The sequence below is a fragment of the Echinops telfairi genome, unplaced genomic scaffold, assembly GCF_000313985.2.
Source record: "Echinops telfairi isolate 266 unplaced genomic scaffold, ASM31398v2 ScPeMD7_443;HRSCAF=831, whole genome shotgun sequence".
NCBI lineage: Eukaryota > Metazoa > Chordata > Mammalia > Afrosoricida > Tenrecidae > Echinops > Echinops telfairi.
This window is the reverse complement of record NW_022104341.1, coordinates 61,993,752-62,011,983: the sequence shown is the minus strand read 5'-3', so window position 1 is coordinate 62,011,983 and position 18,232 is coordinate 61,993,752. Positions and strand designations below refer to the sequence as shown.

Sequence of the window (18,232 nt, the reverse complement as noted above, 5' to 3'; positions counted from 1 at the left end):
GACCCCGGGTGTCCGACACTGTCACTCTCTATGGGAGTAGAAAGCCCCACTTTTCTCCTGAGGAGCAGCTGGTAGATTTGAGCCATTGACCCCGAGGATCACAGCCCAAAGCATAACCGCTACGCCACCAGGCTCAGAGGGGAGGAGGGATGAATATTTATTAATAAGTGGCTGTGTGTCAGACACACCTCTACATATTGCCACGCATGTTATCTGTTTTAATTCTCACAGCCACCTCAGAAGCCATACCTCTTTTGTAAGTTCAGTCAGAATAATAAGTAACTTGCTCAAGTTTGCACCGCTAGTGTGCTTTATCAAAGATTTTAATCAAAAGATTTGAGACCTAGTTGTATCTGTGGTCTTGCTGGTCTGTGGCAATGCCTAGCTGGGGCTGACAGTGTTTATATGCTCAGGGGCTATTGTTAGAGAAATGAAGAACTCTTTCTTAGCGTGGTCTTCTCACCACCGGGACACCTACCCTGTTCTCCTGAGTTTAAGGGCAGGCACCTCAGGCTGGAGGTTTGAATACCCCTGAGGGTCAGAGCAGAATTAGAAACTTTCTTCCTAGTGTAAGCATCTAGGGATGGGTGGCAGTGCCGACTCCTGTAGCATTTGTTACAGAAGAATTCTTAGTGTGACAAGGTGAACCTGCTCAGGCTCGGGGCCTAACCTTTGCCTGATGCCTGGGATGTAGCTGCCCATTTAAAAATACTTTGACTGAAAGAATAAATGCAATATGGACAAGTCTACAGTTTGTGCTACATTCAACCAGGGTGGTCTCACTTCCGTCAGAACAGGAGCTGGGAGACTGCCAGGCCGGGAGTGAAGGGGTCATAACTGCAGTGGAGAATTGATGGGACCCGAGACCCGTATGCAAGCTCCTTGTCTGAAGGGAGTGATCCTTAAACCCCCATATGGTGTAAATGTAATTTGTGTCATTGTGAGGGAGTGCTGGCAGTGCAGGCGGATTCATTAGGCCAAATGGGTCCGCTCTGCTCGACAGTAACGTTTCTGAAGATGAAGTTCAACCTTTGCTGGGGACCTAAAACAAATGAGTTTCTTAATAACGGTCCCACTTAGTCTGTGCGTCCTAGGAAGCTTAACGTTTTTAATGCCCCTTCCCTTTTTACCACACTTCACAGTCCATCTAACATCGCTGCGTCTGGTAATATTTTTATATGGAGTTGAGTTCCATTGTGTCTGTAAAATCCTGGCTCTGGCCCATTGTTAGACGAGAAACTGTTCTCGGGCCAGGCTGGGGACGTTCTTCGGTTGGTGGTTTCGCTTGGTGCACTGACAAACCCCGGGCCAGGCGCATGCAGCCGCTGCCAGCACTAGTCTCCTCGCCCACAGCATGGGAAGGAGTGGCTCTGTGAGAGAGCGCATGCTGCAGGGGCTGCACTGGTGGGCAGAGACGCTGGGGCTGGAGATGCAGGGCAACCCTTGCACCCGAGCACCCCGAATCTACCGGGGCACTTCAAGATCAATCAAGTGGTGGGCAGCTCTGTTATTCCCACGAAGAGATTATTGTGTTGATAGTACATAAACCTGGAACCGCTATTGGCTATGTCCAGACACATATGCAGGCCCAGCTTGCAGGCTTGTCTAAAAACAAAATCTGGGACGGAAGCTTCACAATATGGTTAAGAAAAGCATCCGTGGCAAGTTGAAAACAAAACAGCAGTTAAAGCAAACTCTTCGTACCATTATATTTATTTTTTAAGTTTTGAAATGAAATAAGAGCCCAAGCAAGCTATATAAAGTCATTGTCTTTTAGCTCACTGGGGCTCAGTTGTATAGTCCTGCCTTACAGATTGTCTTAATGTTCTATCTGGAGTTATTCCGAGCACCCGGGCCAGTCGCACTTGTCATTTGGATTTGGAGGGGGCTCGGTTCCTCACCAGGAGCCTGAGATACTGTTGGGTAAACATGGGGCTGCTAATTGCAAGGTTGGCGGTTCAAAGATGAGGCTGTGTGCTCCAGTCGAGATGTCCAGCCTCGGGGGACTCTGCTTAGGGCCACCACGAGTCAGAATAAGTATCCATGGGCTGGGGTTTTAAGGTTCCCTTGGTGTTGGCCTGCTTTCTGCTTAGCTCTCTTGTCATGCGCAGACAACATGTTCAGTTTCCTAGGACTGCCGTAACAAAACACCACAGATCGGGTGGCTTATGAAAACAGAGATTTGTTGTCTGTTCTGGAGACTACTGTAGAAGCCAGATTCAGGATGTGGGGGGCAGGGAGCGGGGGCGGGCACATTTTCTCCAAGGCTCTGAGGGTAAGTTCCTTTCTTGCCTTTTCCGGTGTCCCCAGGAGCCCTGGCATCCCCAGCGTTGTTTTGTTTTTGTTTTCTGGCCTACTGGTGCTGTACAGAGTTCCATGGTCATACAGCCATCCCCCTCTGTGTGGGTCTTTAATTTTGCTTAAGGGCACCAATGAACCCCGCTTTCTCCAGCATAGGCCCCAGTCAACTTAGCGGAGACCATCTTCAAAGACCCCATTTCCATACACGGCCATCTTCACAGACCGGGAGCTGGGGTATATTTTTGAGGGTTGGGGGTGTGGGTGGGGAGACACAAGCCGATCTGGAACGGCTCCCGGAGACAGGACATTCTTCCCTCCCAACCGTTGGTTGCTCAGGATGCTTGTTTACTCGACAAAACTAAACCCGTGGCCCCCACGTGCTTCCCACTCCTGACTGCCGTGTAGAGCTGCTCCCCGGCGTTCCTCTCTCCCGTGGCTGGTGGGTTTGGACTGCTGGCCTGCGATCAGCAGCAAAGCCAACCAACTATGCCTGACTGACCAGTTGGTAGAGAAATACCTAAGACTGGTGCTTCTTGAATGGTTATGTTTCCTTTGAAAAAACTGACTCCTTCAAAAAAACAAATTCACTGCCATTAAGTTGATTCCAACTCAGGGTGAGCCTACGCCCTGGCGGCATAGTGGTTGCTATACTATATAATTGGGCTACTAACCACAAGGTCAGCAGTTTGAAACCACCAGTCTCTATTTGGGAGAAAGATGAGGCTTTCTGCTATTGTAACTCTTTTCAGTCTCAGAAACCCACAGGGGCAATTCTGCCTGGTTCTATAGGGTCTCTGTGAGTCAGCACCGACACAAGGGCAGTGAGATTGTTGGTTTTGTTTTTTTTAACATGTTTACCAAAACCTTGACAATGGAGGCACTTAATAGGTAGCTCCCACTGAACTGGATAAACATCACACTTATTTGTATCTCAGCAGAAAGTCTGAGGGATCACATGGGATTGAATAGTAAATTCACTTAGGTAAAACACTCAGGTTCTCTTCAGTTGCGAAGCACTTCCAGTGTTTTACTAAAAAAACTAAAAGTTTCCTAAAAGCCAAGTCTATCTGAGACTGAGAAAATGGAAAAGCAAAATTTCATCTTATGATCATACTATTTTTTATCTAATTCATAAATTGGCCAAACCTCACAAACTCAGGGCGGCGGGGGCGGAGGGCAACTGTGTTTTCTTTCAAGATTTGGGGCGCACTCTCCTTCCTTTCCCCCAAAGTTCAAGAAACAGAGCTGGATTGGTCATGTGGATTCCCTGTGGTGCAAACACCTAAACAACCAGCAGACAGGTTGGTGGTTGAAAGACACTCAGAGGTTCCTCGGGAAATAAGCCGGATGGTCTGCTTGCTAAAAGCCCTGGCTTGAAAGCCCTGTGGAGCGGCTTGATTCTGGACACCTGGGGCCACCAGGAATTAGGGCGCACTGAACAACAGATACCGCCACCGCCCGTCACTCAGGCGTATGTGTCAGAATCTAGGCTTCCAGACGTTGAGCGAGGGCTAGTTGGTCTTTGGTGGCCAATACATACATCTGTCCTGTTAGCTGAGTGCTTTTTCCCTCCAACCTGATTGCATGTGGGGCGGGAAAAATCCCCACGGATTTCAAAAAGACAGTGATGTCAAGAAATCAGAAGTAACAGATCCCTAACTTCCATTTAAAGATTGACCTTTTAACTTGCTCGGTGGCTCAGACGAGCTTCAGCCGCAGACGGCCTTCTCCATGACGAATGCCCAAGTCTCCGCTGGAAGAAGTGGCAGGGGCAGGGACAGCCACACCAGGGTGTCCTGTTCACAAATGTGCTTCTCGGGACAGGAACCAGAGCTCTGCCTCTGCCGGGGCTCCCAGAGCGAAACCTGGCAGCTGCCTGGTGTTGGTAACAGAAGGAGCTGCCTGCAACACCCTGTGGAGCGCTCTCCACCCCGATGGGGAAGCGAGGCAAAAATAATTGAAGGGTATTTGGCTTGGTTATGTGGGCAGAAGTGTCCTCATCAAAACAGCTTTGAAGACCTGCTGTGTGGGGGTCTGGGTAGGGGCGTGGCTCCTCGTTTTTTTTTACCAACCAGGGACAACAGCAGGAAACGAACGGTGCTTGCCTGTTGAGCATGATTGGCCAGGGAAAACCTGTTTTCAGTTTCTCAGACAGCACCATTGCAGCCTCAGGCTTAACAGACTCCTTGGGGGAAACGCACCCTGACTGCATTGTGGATATCCTCACTGAGCCGAGTCGTGGAAATGAAAGATGAGTGAGCTTGATCCCTGGATTTCTGGGAAATATGGGAAAATGGAAGAAGGCCCTCTCCCTCTGTTGACTTTTACGACGGCTCCCTACAACGACCAAAAACCAGGAACTAGTGGATTACGGAAGAAAACCTATTATTTTGAGGAAAAGCCTTGCTATCTAGAGAATTTCATCCAGAGTATATTCTTTTCCATAGACCTAAAAGAGCGCCAGGGAGCATCACTGGTGGCTGGTGGAGATGGGAGGTATTTTAATAAATCGGCAATAGCGACAATAGTGCAGATGGCTGCAGCCAATGGGGTTGGTATATTTATTGTTACATTTCTGACTCCCCAAATGATCTCTTAATCTTGCAGACATATACCAAAAAAGTGCTGGATTTAGAGTGGGGTGTGCATCTCCAATATATGAACAGCCAGCTACGTTTCAATGTGCACTTCAGAGATTGTATGTTGTGAAAATACCGCTGGGAGTGCCTTAGTTTGATCAGCAGAGAGTGTGGGTTCACCTTCTTAAATGTTGTGTATCGTCCCTGCTTTTAGAAAAAGCACCTGTTGCTTTTTTTTACGCACGCTTAGAACACACGCTCCGCTTTAAGCTGCCTTACCTATATTCTAACCAGTTTCCAGGGGCACCGGATCCCATGTACAGGGCTCTAATGAGTGGTGGAGAGCGGAGGATTTTTGTTTCTTTCCCTGGCTTCCTCTGCTGAAGTTCAGTCACTTGTCAAACAAGAAAGCAAAAGCCAGGGCATGCTGTTGTTTATGGACTGTGGTCACCACGAGCAGATGCTGGGCAGGGGCAGAAAACATGAGGTGTGAGCCTTCCAAGAAGACTTGGGACAGGTGGGGGGTGACCTGCTGATAACTACCGACCCCGACCGACCGGGGCACAAAGGAACCCTTGGTGTGGTGAATTTGTGCAACAGGGGAGAGAGAGAATCGCTCCCGTGAGCCTTAAGGAGGGTGGGCTAGGGCTCTGCATCGTGAAAACGGTCTTGGCTGGATGTGCCAAACCAGAGAGACTGCTGCACCGGAAATCACTGGTCTTGCTCCTCCAAGCTTCTGCAGAGCCCCCTGCGTTACAGAAAGGCAGGCATCAGAACATAGCTGGGTTTGTTCTGACAATTTCGTCTCGGGATCTGTAATCTCTTTTCAGTGTTTTTTAGATAAGACTTTGCAATAATTTGGGCCACACAGCCCTTCAGCACTCAGGGAAAAACCCTGATGTGTTTCCTTTCCAAAAGGGATTCTGATTCTGGGAACTTCGAATTTAGCATTGCAGCTGCATGTGCTGGGCTCACAGCCCTTTTCTATAACATAACCAAGCAGGTGTGTTGGCAAAAGCCCAATGAAAAGGGAACCAAACCTAACCCGCACCAGCAAACCAAGTTCAAAGTGTTTGTAGACCCTATTGGTTCTAAGGAGATACTTTTTTTGATAACAGGTTTCAGAATCCGAATGCCTCGCCTGTAAAAACTGCTGATAAAGCACTCAACTGTGAAATTATTATGAAGCACACACATTTTTAAGACAAAATGTGACATGCCATAAATTTCATGCTTGAGGCGAGCTGTAGGGGAATGGTATTAAGATGCTTTTAATCTTGGGAGAGGGAATGAATGGAACAGTATTTTCTCCGCATATATCTGGACTGTTGCGTGGATCTGAAACACTGTCCCCTTTGCTGTGATATATTTGGCTTCATTTCACTTTTGTGGAGCGCTGATGAAGGATGTGGAAGAGGTGGTGGGAATGTGTGATTCAGGCAGGTCCGTTGGCTTTTTTCAGATTTATGACCCGAGGTTTGCTAAATAATACATTGAAGTAATAATAATTGACTAAATATGGTGGCTGCCTATTTGTTAGAGCTGTGGCAGCCCAAGCAGTATTTTCAATTCTTTTCAAGGACATGGCTTATTAAAAATAGCTTTGCATTTAAAGCGGTCATACCACCCAATGGAATTACTTAAAACATTTAGTCAACTGGTACAGCATTTTAATCTGATAACACACACACACACACACACAAAACAATCACAACCAGTGGTTCTTATCTGATTTGGTATTTGCTCGTTCTGAGGTATCTTCGATCCTGACTCTTTTGACACCCCTTTGACTGTGGGTTGTACACTTAATCACAGCTGGAAGGTAGGACGATAGGGAGAAATAGATTTCTGCCACAGATTTTGGTAGAAAGCAATGGTCCTTCTTCAACGTGGTCTGTACCCTCTCTAGCCACGAGCAGATCCTTGAAGGACTTAAGAGCCTAGTGATCTGAATAGAAATGATTTTATTTTATTTTCCCCGGTAGTGTGTGTGTGTGTGTGTGTGTGTGTATATATATATAGTCTGTTGCATGTTGCATATAGTATATCTATATATAGTCTGTTGCATGTGTGGATTACAGATGGCACTCTGCCTTCATTTAGAAGTGCTCTGTTTTTATTCTCATGGAGCTATCTGCATTCCCAGGAAGTTCTAGTGCATTCAATGAGATGTTGGTGGGGGCCCACGTGGGATGTTGATACCTCAGTCGGTCCCCTGAGCTGTTAGGCATAACTTACACAGGAGAGCAGTATCAGGGCGCGTGACTGCAGGACAAAGAAAATGAAACGTCGTGTTTATTGGGATGTTAAAAAGCTGCAGGCCTTAGTTCCAGGTGTCAGGAGGGAAACTTACACATTTGCTCCGTGCCATGGTTGACGGTAAAATACCCATCGTATTAGGGTGGCATACGTTCCTTGGGCATTGTGGGAGTGGAGGGAAGGCACGTGAGGCTGTTTGATGAAGGGCTCTGCCAGGCTGAAAGGGAGTTGTCTGTGTGGAGGCACTTGGGAGCTGCTGCTGCTGTTGTTAGGGGCCTGGGCCTCGGCCATCCTCACAGTCCTTGATGTTTGAGCCCATGGTGGCAGCCACTGGGTCAATCCATCGCCTTACCATTCTTCTTCTTTCTAGCGGAGCTACTTTACCAAGCATAATGGCCTTTTCCAGCGCCTGGAAGAGAGTTTCAGTCTCGCACACCCACAGGCACAATGCTACCCTGTCCGACAGGCTTGCTGTGAGTTGGAATTGACTCGATGGTAGTGAGTTTGTTAGTGTGTTTTGGTTGGTCTCCCCTGATAACTTGTCCAAAGTCTTTAAGATGAAATGCTTCTAAGGAGCATTCCGGCTGTACTACTCCCAGACAGATTTGTGTGTTTTTTTTCTACAAGTTCTCAGAATAGCCTTTGTTTACTCCATATTTTTTCTTTGGTCTTCTTTGTGCGTTGTCCAACAGCATTTGAGGCCTTGAAGATACCATGGCTTGGGCCAGGCACAGGTTAGCCCTCAAAGTGACATCCTTAGGCTTCACTTTAAAGAGGTCATGCGCAGCAACTTTGCCCAATGCATCGTGTCATTTGCTTCCGTGAGCATTGACTGTGGATCCAAGCAAAATGAAATCATGGACAACTTTGATCTTTTCTCCATTGATCATGATGTTTTCTATTGACCCAGTTGTGAGAGTTTTGGTCTTTCTTTACATTGAGTTATAGTCCATGTGGAAGGCTTCAAAAACCAAACGCACTGACATCAAGTCTAATCTGATTCACAACAGCCCTGTAGGACAGGGCGGACTTGCCCCTGTCGGTTTCTGAGAGTGTAATTCTTGATGGAGGAAAAAGCTTCATCTTTATCCCGAGAAGAGGCTGCTCATTTCAGACTGCTCCTATGGAAGGCTGCACTCCTTGATCTTCATCAGCAAATGTTCCAAGTCCTTCTAGCTTTCAGCAAGGAAGCTAGGAAAGGTTTTTGAATAGACGAGGGACCCAGAACTTTGGCTGAGAAAGTTGAGCTGGGTGGATCGAACAGGTAGGATGGATTTCGCATGAGTAGAGGTAGAGAGCTACAGATGGGAGACACATAGGTGAACTTGAGTCAGTAGCTTCACAAGCATCTTTAAGGAAAGGATGCCTAGCTCCGCTCCTCAGTCCTCTACCATCCTCAAAATTGTTGCTGTTTTGTAGCCCACTGTTGCAGCCACGCTGTCAGTCCATATCCTTGAGGGTCTTTCTCTTTTTGCCTGCCCTTCTGCTTTACCAAGCATGATGTCCTTTTTCAGAGACTGGCCTCTCCTGATAACCTGTCCAAAGTACCTAAGGTGAAGTTGCACCCTCCTTGATGCTAAGGAGCACCCTTGGTGTGCTTCCTCCAAGACATGTTTGTGTGTTCTTCTGGCGGTCCATGGTACTTTCAACTTGGCCCTCCCCAACATTGGGTTACAGTTGATAGTCCACCGAGTGATTCACAGGAGAGGGCCCGCGCAGGAAGGGGAGTACTTTGGCCAAGTGCAACTCTTTGGGGGCACAAGACAGAGAAGCTGCCTTTGAATTCCCTTGCTTCTATTTCTTACCTATCCTTCTTACTCTTATCCTTTGGTATAATCCTGCCTGACTGCGATAAGATCTCACCATTAGGAAGGGCGGTGCAACTAAGGAGTAACTCGGAGGATGCAGCAGCTTAATAGTCATCAACCTCCTCTTTAACACAACATATAAAACCTAAGGGATAGTGAGTGTATAATTTGCTGTGCAAATTAAATTACCATACAATTCCACCTGTTACTCTGGCTAATAAAACTGCCCCACCTCCTAAACACAGTCTATGAAATTCTGGAGCTGCCTCACCATAGACTTTTAGTCTGATCAGCACTACACTTGGGACCCGCCAGATTGAGCCAGGAGAGTTCAGTGCTTTCCTTCCCAGCTGTGACCACGAACTTGGCATATGACCTCGGCAGGTCATCTATCTCCATGCCTTTCTATAACTGTTCGGTTCGATTGCTGTTGGATGGAAGCCAGAATGAATGGATGGACAGGGTTTTGACAACTCTGAACATCAGCTGCCTTTTTCGTCCAGTGGGCATGAGAATGGACTGAAAGTCAGTAGAGGTTGGAAGCACTCTGCAGCTCAAGAGTGATGGTTGGTCCTGTTTGCACACCATCCGAGTGTCCCTCTTGTCTATTTCAGAGCCTACATACAGCACCTCCTGTGGCCATGACCATTTCACTGGGGAGGTAGAATGCAAGTATATCAGCGCAGTAACCTCCTCAACAATTGTGCAGATACATGAGCACCACGAGGGGATAGAAGTGAGCTAACTGCCTCCTGAGAGATGGTTGTCATCGTGTGCCATCCAGTTGATTCTGACTCAGCATCCCTATCGGAAGACTCTTAACGGACAGAGTAGAATAGCCCGTGGGGCATTCCTGAGGGTGATCGCAGATCTTTTCTCTGGCAGAGTAGCGGGTGGTTTCAAGCATCCAGTTAGCCGCTGAGCGCTTTGACCACTGTACAGCACCATCTCCGTGGTCGGTAGCAGAGATGTTGAGTTACAAGGTGGTCACGGTTTCAGTCACCTAGGTAAGGGTGGTAATCGTGCAAGAAAAAAAGTTTCCCAGGGAATCCATGTATCTGTTTGGCATTGTCAGTACTTGGACACATACCTTCGATCATCAACTCATTTCTTCCACCATTATCCTGGGTGGGGCAAAGGGAATACCCAATGGAACCTTTGAGACCATATCCCTTTCTTCTCTCAGAGAATCAAATGGAGGGAGGGCACAGCCTCTCCACCACCAATCCTTTTATGTAGGAGTCACCTCTTTTACAAGTATGTCAGAGAAACTGGCAGGACCTCTTCCTTTCCTTCTTTCCCAACATGGGTCATGTTGAGCCAGATGGAAGTGACTGCCACTTTAGCCAAGGAAGGTTTAGGGGCTGGCTGATACCACCGGTGAGCCTTATGGGAAGGTGAGTTCAGAACAGGACCGAAGCACCTCCTGCGTGGCTGTCGTGAAGGTGGTTCTCACTGGTCTGGTCAGTAACAACTCCCAGCATCCCCTGCTGTGGACCCAGGAGATAACCCAGGGAAATGCTGACGTGGTGCCCTCCCCGCTTACAAAATAGCCGCTATTGGAAAATCCAAGCGTAACTGGGAAGGCAGACTCATGAGATAGTTACATCTTGTGAAATTCATCATATAAAGTTTACCTTTTTATGCTTTAAAAATACTTTTGTTTTACGAAATCTTTCTCTCTGGGTAGAATGTTTTTAACAAGCTAACTTATAATCTCTTTGCCAAGGTGAATTAAGAGTATGAGCGAGTTGGGTTAAAATGAATTCAATGACTTCAAATTCAAAAACCTGGTTTGGAAGGTTCTACTCTAGATACTGTATGTTTTCTTGCTAAGACCTTATCTTATTCCCCCCAAAACAGCATACTCTTTTTTAAAAAATCATTTTATTAGGGGTTCATACAACTCTTACCACAATCCATCCATACATCAATTTTGTAAAGCACATTTGTACATTCATTGCCCTCATCATTCTCAAAACATTTCCTCTCCACTTAAGCCCCTGGCATCAGGCCCTCATTTTTACCCCTCCCTCCCAGCTCCCCCCTCCCTCATGAACCCTTGATAATTTATAAATTATTATTTTGTCATATCTTGCCCTGCCCGATGTCTCCATTCATCCACTTTTCTGTTGTCCGTCCCCCAGGGAGGAGGTCACATGTAGATCCCTGTCATCGGTTCCCTCTTTCCAACCCACTCTCTCTCTACCCTCCCAGTATCGCCACTCACACCACTGATCCTGAAGGGATCATCTGCCCTGGATTCCCTGTATTTCCAGTTCCTATCTGTACCAGTATACATCCTCTGCTCTAGCCAGACTTGCAAAGTAGAATTCGGATCATGATAGTGGAGGTGGGGAGGAAGCATTTAGGAAGTAGAGGAAAGTTGTATTTTTCATTGTTGCTACATCGCACCCTGACTGGCTCGTCTCCTCCCCGAGAGCATACTCTTCTAAACCCTTGCCGTCTCATCATTCCATCTGAAGGAATGGCTTTATTTAACAGTGCTCATTCTATTTCCATAATACGGTAGATGCCATCCACGATGTAGATATTCATAAAAGAAACTATTTTCTGACCCAATAGACTACTTCTGTGCCTGTCTGCCTGCTGCTATGCTGGTTCATTTCTGCGTGACAGCTCTGTGGATTTATTGCTATTCAAGTGTGTGCTCTGGATGTCTGTTCCTAGATTGGTCGCTTGGTCATTGGACAGAATGGGATTCTCTCCACCCCGGCTGTATCCTGTATCATTAGGAAAATCCAAGCCATCGGTGGAATCATTCTGACGGCCAGCCATAATCCAGGAGGACCCAATGGAGATTTTGGAATCAAATTCAATATTTCTAATGGAGGCGAGTCCACTTTATTTCATTTCAGGGTGGTGGTGGGGGTGGGGGAATAAATGTTTTTGTAAGACGCCCTGGTGTATAATATGATTAAACTGCTAACCAAAGGTGGTTCAAAACCACCAGTAGCTGAGTTGGGGAAAATACCTAGAAATCTGCTCCTATACATAGTGTGGCTTAGGGTGGTCTCCCCTCATAACACACACGTGAATGAAAGCAATCAAAGGCTCAGAGGAGAAGTGAGTCCGCAGGAGGAATCGGCCACACACACCACAGCCTTCCCTAGCCCCAGAGCAGAAGGCACATGGTGCCTGCCTATCATGGCTAACTGCTCTGGTATGGACACATGGCACGGCCCAGATAGAATTGGAGAAAAATGCAGAATAACGCTCACATTCCTTAAAAAAAAAAGAAAGAGAAAGAAAGGCCAGGCTTACTGGACCGATGGAGAGGAGACTTCCGAGTCTACCATCCTAAGATAACCTTTGAACTTGTCTTTGAAACTATATCTGTAGGTCACCTTTCAGCCAAACAGTAGATGGGCTTAGAAGTTAACTATCACCAGTGAGTAATGTGCTTCCTTAAACAATCGCTTTTGAGACCAAATGGTGGACATTTACTCAAAAGCAAAGCAGCAAGGGCAAAGTGGGCTGGGAGGCTGCCTCGAGGGAAATAGAAAGTTAGCAGGGCAGCAGGGCGCGTGCGGACACCTGAAAATGCTGAGAAGCCAATGGCACCAAACGACTGTGTCCGAACCCTTAAAGGCAACCTGCCTTTCTTTGAAAGCTGTGCCCTAGAACACAATAAAGTGAGATGTGGAGTTTTCTCTGAGAAAATGCTGACACTCGGATGCCTGGGGGTGGAGTGGGAGCCATGTGGGTAAACAGGAATCGGGGCGCTTAGAAGTTTTCGTCTTTTCACACCAGCGGCACACAATGACCCACTGTTTGCTATTCGGTGCCTAGGTCCGGCTCCAGAAGCAATAACTGATAAGATTTTCCAAATCAGCAAGACCATTGAGGAGTATGCCATTTGCCCCGACCTGAAAGTGGACCTGGCTGTCCTGGGAAAGCAGCAGTTTGACCTGGAGAACAAGTTCAAACCCTTCACAGGCATGTTTGTTTTCTTTCCCCTCTTGCCACTTCCATTTCCAACAGGAGGAACTTGCCTTTTAAGGTAACCATGAGGCCCTTGAGCTTTGGAAAGATTGTGGTCATTAAGCTTTGCATCCTTGAATTAGCACGCCTGGAATTGGGGCTGGACTCTCCCAGTGTGGCAGACTACCCGTGTGACCATGGATGAGTCATTTCCAACTCAGTTTCTGTACCTGTAAAGCAATGACCTTGACTGGAGAACCTGTAAGATTATATCCATCGCTCACATTTATTAAGCTCTTATTCTGTGCTGAGTTCTGCACATGCGTTGTCCCACAGTAGCCTTGTGAAGACAGCACTGTTAGCATCCATGGTTTTATAGACGAGGAAGCAAAGGCCCAGGGAGGTTAAGTAACAGATTCTAGGTCACAAGTCAGGAAGTAGTAAAAATCAGGATGATTGTGTGAATGATTCTGGAGCCTCGGCTTAGAGCCCTCTCTCTTTCTCTATAAATGACTGCCATATGTAGAGTCCATTCCGACTTCTAGAAACCCTATATAGGGTTTCCAAGACCTCATCTTCCTCCCACGGAATGGTTGGTGTGTTTGAACCACCAACCTTGTGGCCAAAAGTCCAACACTTACCTGACGGTGCCACCAGGGCTCAGTAACTCAGTAATTTATTTTACTGAATATTAATTTGTTTAGCTGAGTACACACTATTAGCCTTCACTTTGAGGACTAAGGTGTGCCTGACCCAAGCCTCGGTGATTTTCCATCACCTTGTATGCATGTGAAAGATGGAGATTGAATAAGGAAGGCTAAGGAAAGCCGATGCACTGGAATTGTGGTGCTGATGAAGACTATTGAAAGTACCGTGGACTGCACAGAACAAACACACCTGCCTGGGGAGAGGTGCAGCCAAAGTGCTCCTGAGAGGCGGGGACAGGGAGACTTCATCTCACCTACTTTGGACATGCTGTCCGGAGAGACACATCTCTGGAGAAGAACGTCATCCTTGCGAAAGCAGAGGGGCAGTGCAAAAGAGGAAGGCCCTCAGAGGGCTGGACGCGGTGGCCGTAACGTAAGAGGGTTATGAAGCTGGTGCAGTGTTCCGTCCTGTGGTAGATGGCGTCGCTGTGAGTAAGAGCCAATGCTGCAGCACCTAACAGCAACTGCGGCGTGGAATTTAATATTCAGTAAAACAGATGACTGATGATCAACCTTTTGTTTGTTTGTTTGTTTTCTTTTAGGGGGATGGGGAAACTGAAAAAAAAAGAAAAAGCCCCCTATCTAGTTGTGGTTAACATTCTTGTTAACTAACATTGTTGCTTGACAACGTATGACAATACTTGAAAGACTAAATGTTTCTGTTCACAAGAATGAAATGAGCAGGAGGGGCTTGGCAGTGGGATTTGCATCTTGACTTTGTCTGAACACGTATCCTTTTCTCTGGACTGACCGCAGCTGCATAGAATGCTTTCTTTTGTGTGAACCTATCGTGGGGCACTGACGATTCTGTCCGAACAGACTGACAATGACACTTCCCTGCAGCTCAAAGACATGCTTGGGTTTGAAACACCAGAGCGTCTCCTTAGCATGTCATGTTTTGCAAATAGTCAAGGATCCTGAAAAATCTAACGACAATTTTTGTTAACTTTTGTGGACAATGATTTATTAATCCCTCTCCAAGGTCTCCTACCCCCGATGTTTGCCATTAAGTCCTGATGGCCATGAACTTGGGAAAAAGGAAAGGGAAGACAAGTAGGCATTGCTTTTTCTGTTCAGTGTGACATAGAACCCACCTCTGTGGTGATGGGTAAGAGAGCAGAGTTTACAGCCAGACAAAACTCAGTCCGAAACCCCCTCCCAGCTAGGTGGGCAAGTGACTTCACCTCTTGGGCCTTGAGTTTCCTTGTCTAGAAAATAGGACTGACAGCACTGACTTCTTAAGGCAATTGTATTGAATAAGCTAGCATGTTAACAGCTCCGGGATATTGAAGCTGCTCTATAACTGCCCTCTTAAAATAGCCATTGCAAGTGTGCAAGTAATAGAATCGTTTCCCAGGCCAATATTTCTAAATAGAATTGTTTCCCAGTCCAGAATCGTTTCCCAGTCCAGTATTTCCAAAGATGTCTAGTTCATCCTTCATTCGATGTTGCTTATTCTCATAGTGGAAATTGTGGATTCGGTGGAAGCTTACGCCACGATGCTGAGGAACATCTTTGATTTCAGTGCACTGAAAGAATTGCTCTCTGGGCCTAACCGACTCAAGATCCGTATTGACGCCATGCATGGAGGTATGGGCCATTTCCTACTCCATTCCGCTCTCTACTGCACGCATTGTGATGCTGGGACCAGCCTTTTCCCAAACCGCTCTCTGGTAGCCTTTAAAGAAAGAGTTATTCTTGAAGCCCTTTCCGCATGTCATTCAAGAATGTGCAGTTAAGCATCTGAATCAGATGAACTTCTGTGGTAAAAATATTAGAGACCTCTCCTCTGGCAGCTAGTCTGAAGGTTGGTGTTTCCACATTAAGCACCAGGATGTAAGTTTTGAGTGCCATGCATCTGTTGTGGCTTTTCCCTCCCCCACAGAAGATACCTGCCATTCTTCCAAAACCCCAAACACCCCCGCCTAGGTATTGGCTCCATGTGGTAAACACGATCCTGACCACCACGCCCCCGCCACCACCACCCCTCCACACACACAAACACACTCCTTTTCTTAGAAGAGGGGGAGGAGCACGCTGAGGATCAAATGCAGGAACAACAGGATGGCTGTCTCCCCCGCTTCTTCCTCTGTTGGTTGTGTGGTTAGATCAGCATATGTGGCAGTGGGCCTTGTGAGGCTGAACCACTGAGTTTTCACACATGAAACGGCAGGGGATTGGTTGCTTGTTTTTGTTTAATACTTTAGGAATTTAGAGCCATTGGCTGGCAAGGATACTTCCTAATGGAATTCAACCTCTTGCCTAGTCAAGGACACTTTTTCCTATCTGTGTTTGAACCCCTTTTGAGAATATCATTGAGGGCGTTTTGTTACACTGCCAAAACATTGGGTGTTTTTTTTTGTTTTGTTTTTGTTTTGCTATTTTATTTTGTTATCATTTAAAAAATATTATTTTAGATCATTTTATTGGGGTCTCTTAAAAATCTTGTTCCAATCCGTACATCAGTTGTATCTGACATATTCGTACATATATTCCATAGTTCTTTTCTAGACATTTATTTTCCATTGAGCCCTTGGGATCTACTCCTTCCCCGTGGCCCCTTGATAGACCATACAGATTGTTAATTATTTTCAAATCTCACACAGACTGCTGTCTCCCTTCCTCTCTGGTTTCCGTTGTTTTTCACCCTGGATGGGTGTGTGTGTGCCATTCATTGGGAATGGTAACCCCCTCCCTCCCCACCTCTCTCCCATTCCCATTCATGGGGTCCATGTGTTGTGAGTTTTATCTCTTGCCTCTACCTATGTCCATGCTCCTGTCCAGTCCAGAGTGGGAAGCGGCACTGGGGTCATGATAGTGGCAGGTGAGGAGGCCTCAAAGAATCAGAGGTATATTGCGTGATCCCAAAACATTGTTAAGAAGCCTTTTGATGGACCAACATGTCTCCCTGGAACTTGTCCCCTTGGGCTGCAGCGGGACGTCTGGAGTCACACAGGATGGGTCTGTTTCCGTATTCATAAAGAAGCTATCCTGTCATTCAACAAACCATCCAACAGCCATGTGTTGAGTCGCCGCCTCACATACACCTAAGAGTAGGCAAGAACTCAGTAGATGGCTTCCCTCCGAAAGCTTGTAGCCCTGTGGAGAGATGGCGTGGCTTACAGCTAACCCCTGTAAGGCCAACCAAAGGAGAGTTGAATGCATTTCCTAGTCTTCTCTCTGGTGATCTGCAGAAGGTGTGGTTTGACTAGGGTTATCAAGGAAGGTTCCCTGGAAGAAGTGGCAGCAAACTCAGTCTTTATGAACAAAGGTCAAGAGTGGTGGGAAATCAAGTGAGACAGTGACTGTACTCATGGAATCAAGGCTGAAGAACAGATGTCACATCAGTGGCATGAGAACAGAGGCTGTGATGGGCCTTTGGGTAGGAGGAGCTAGCCACAAAGTCGGCTTCTTTGGTCTAGCCATGTCTAATCCCGTGGTTTCTGTGTTCCCTGCCTGCCTTGGCCTCCTCCTGTGGTGTGTCGACACCCTTCTTACCACGTGGCTCCACCTAGGAGTCATAGTCTACTCTGTTTTGACCTCTGTGGGGTAGGGCGGGGCAGGGCCTTCTCTGAGGCAAATGTCTTCCCCACATTTTAGAGAGGAATGTTAGTAGTTAGACCAGGTGTCACCATGAAAGTAAGTGACTGATTTTGTATTTTCAGTTTTCTTTCTCTTCTCTCCCATTTCCTTTTCCTTTTTCCCTAACTGGGTTTTGTTGGTTTGTTTCTGAACCAGTTTGTCAGGACAGACCACTTGCTCTGGTAGAAAGATCAGAGCTTTGACTTCCAGTTGCCGCTCTTCCGAGCTGTGCAAATTGGGTCAGCTCTCTTCACCTAAGAACCTCCGTTTACTTCTCTGCATCTCTCAGTCGGAGATGTTCATTGCCCTGCCCTTCTCAGGGATTCATATTCACTCCTTCATCTAACCCTGTGAGTGAGGTATAGCTGCTAGTACTGTCCTCGTGTTAGAAATGGGAAAGCTGAGTCACAGAGTGAGTGACTGACCTATAGCCCATGGCTGGCAGACGGGATTTGAACTCAGGTCTTCTGATTTCCCAGTCAAAGTTTGTAAGCACTCGTTGTAAGTGCTTACTGAGTTGGTTGGGGGACTGAATGGTAAAATGAGAAGCACGTGGCACAGCTGTATAGGAGAGTGCCTGTGAGAGTTCACTCCCATCTGGCCCCCCCCTGCCCCCACCCCTTACACATTGCCTTGCCCCCCGCCCCCCAGGCTTTCCCCATGAATCTCTCAGTATTCCCTAATGTGGAACCTTTTATCCAGTCCTGCCGGCCCCTGAATGCCGCCTGCATGCGTTATCATCTTGCTTGTACCACCACCCTCCTCGACTGCTTCCGCTTCCACCCCATGCTCTCTTGCTTTAGGGATAGGTACTTTCTGCTGCTTCACGCTTTCATCTCGTGCTGTATGCAGTTGTGGGACCGTATGTAAAGAAGATCCTCTGTGAAGAACTGGGAGCCCCCGCGAATTCGGCTGTCAACTGCGTTCCTCTGGAGGACTTTGGAGGTCACCACCCGGACCCCAACCTCACCTACGCAGCAGACCTGGTGGAGACCATGAAGACAGGAGAGCATGATTTTGGGGCCGCTTTTGATGGTGATGGGGTGAGTAC

The 18,232-nt window shown here is 47.1% G+C and overlaps 1 protein-coding gene across 1 annotated transcript in view; it reads left to right on the top strand.

Annotated features, from left to right (window-relative positions):
* Positions 1–18,232, top strand: part of PGM1 (phosphoglucomutase 1) — an 80,116-nt gene that overhangs the window by 30,882 nt on the left and 31,002 nt on the right. Inside the window, exons 2-5 of the mRNA XM_004699371.2 lie at positions 11,639–11,801; positions 12,761–12,907; positions 15,064–15,189; positions 18,034–18,224. Of these exons, the coding sequence (XP_004699428.1) occupies positions 11,639–11,801; positions 12,761–12,907; positions 15,064–15,189; positions 18,034–18,224 (627 nt within the window). The remainder of the gene's footprint in view (positions 1–11,638; positions 11,802–12,760; positions 12,908–15,063; positions 15,190–18,033; positions 18,225–18,232) is intronic.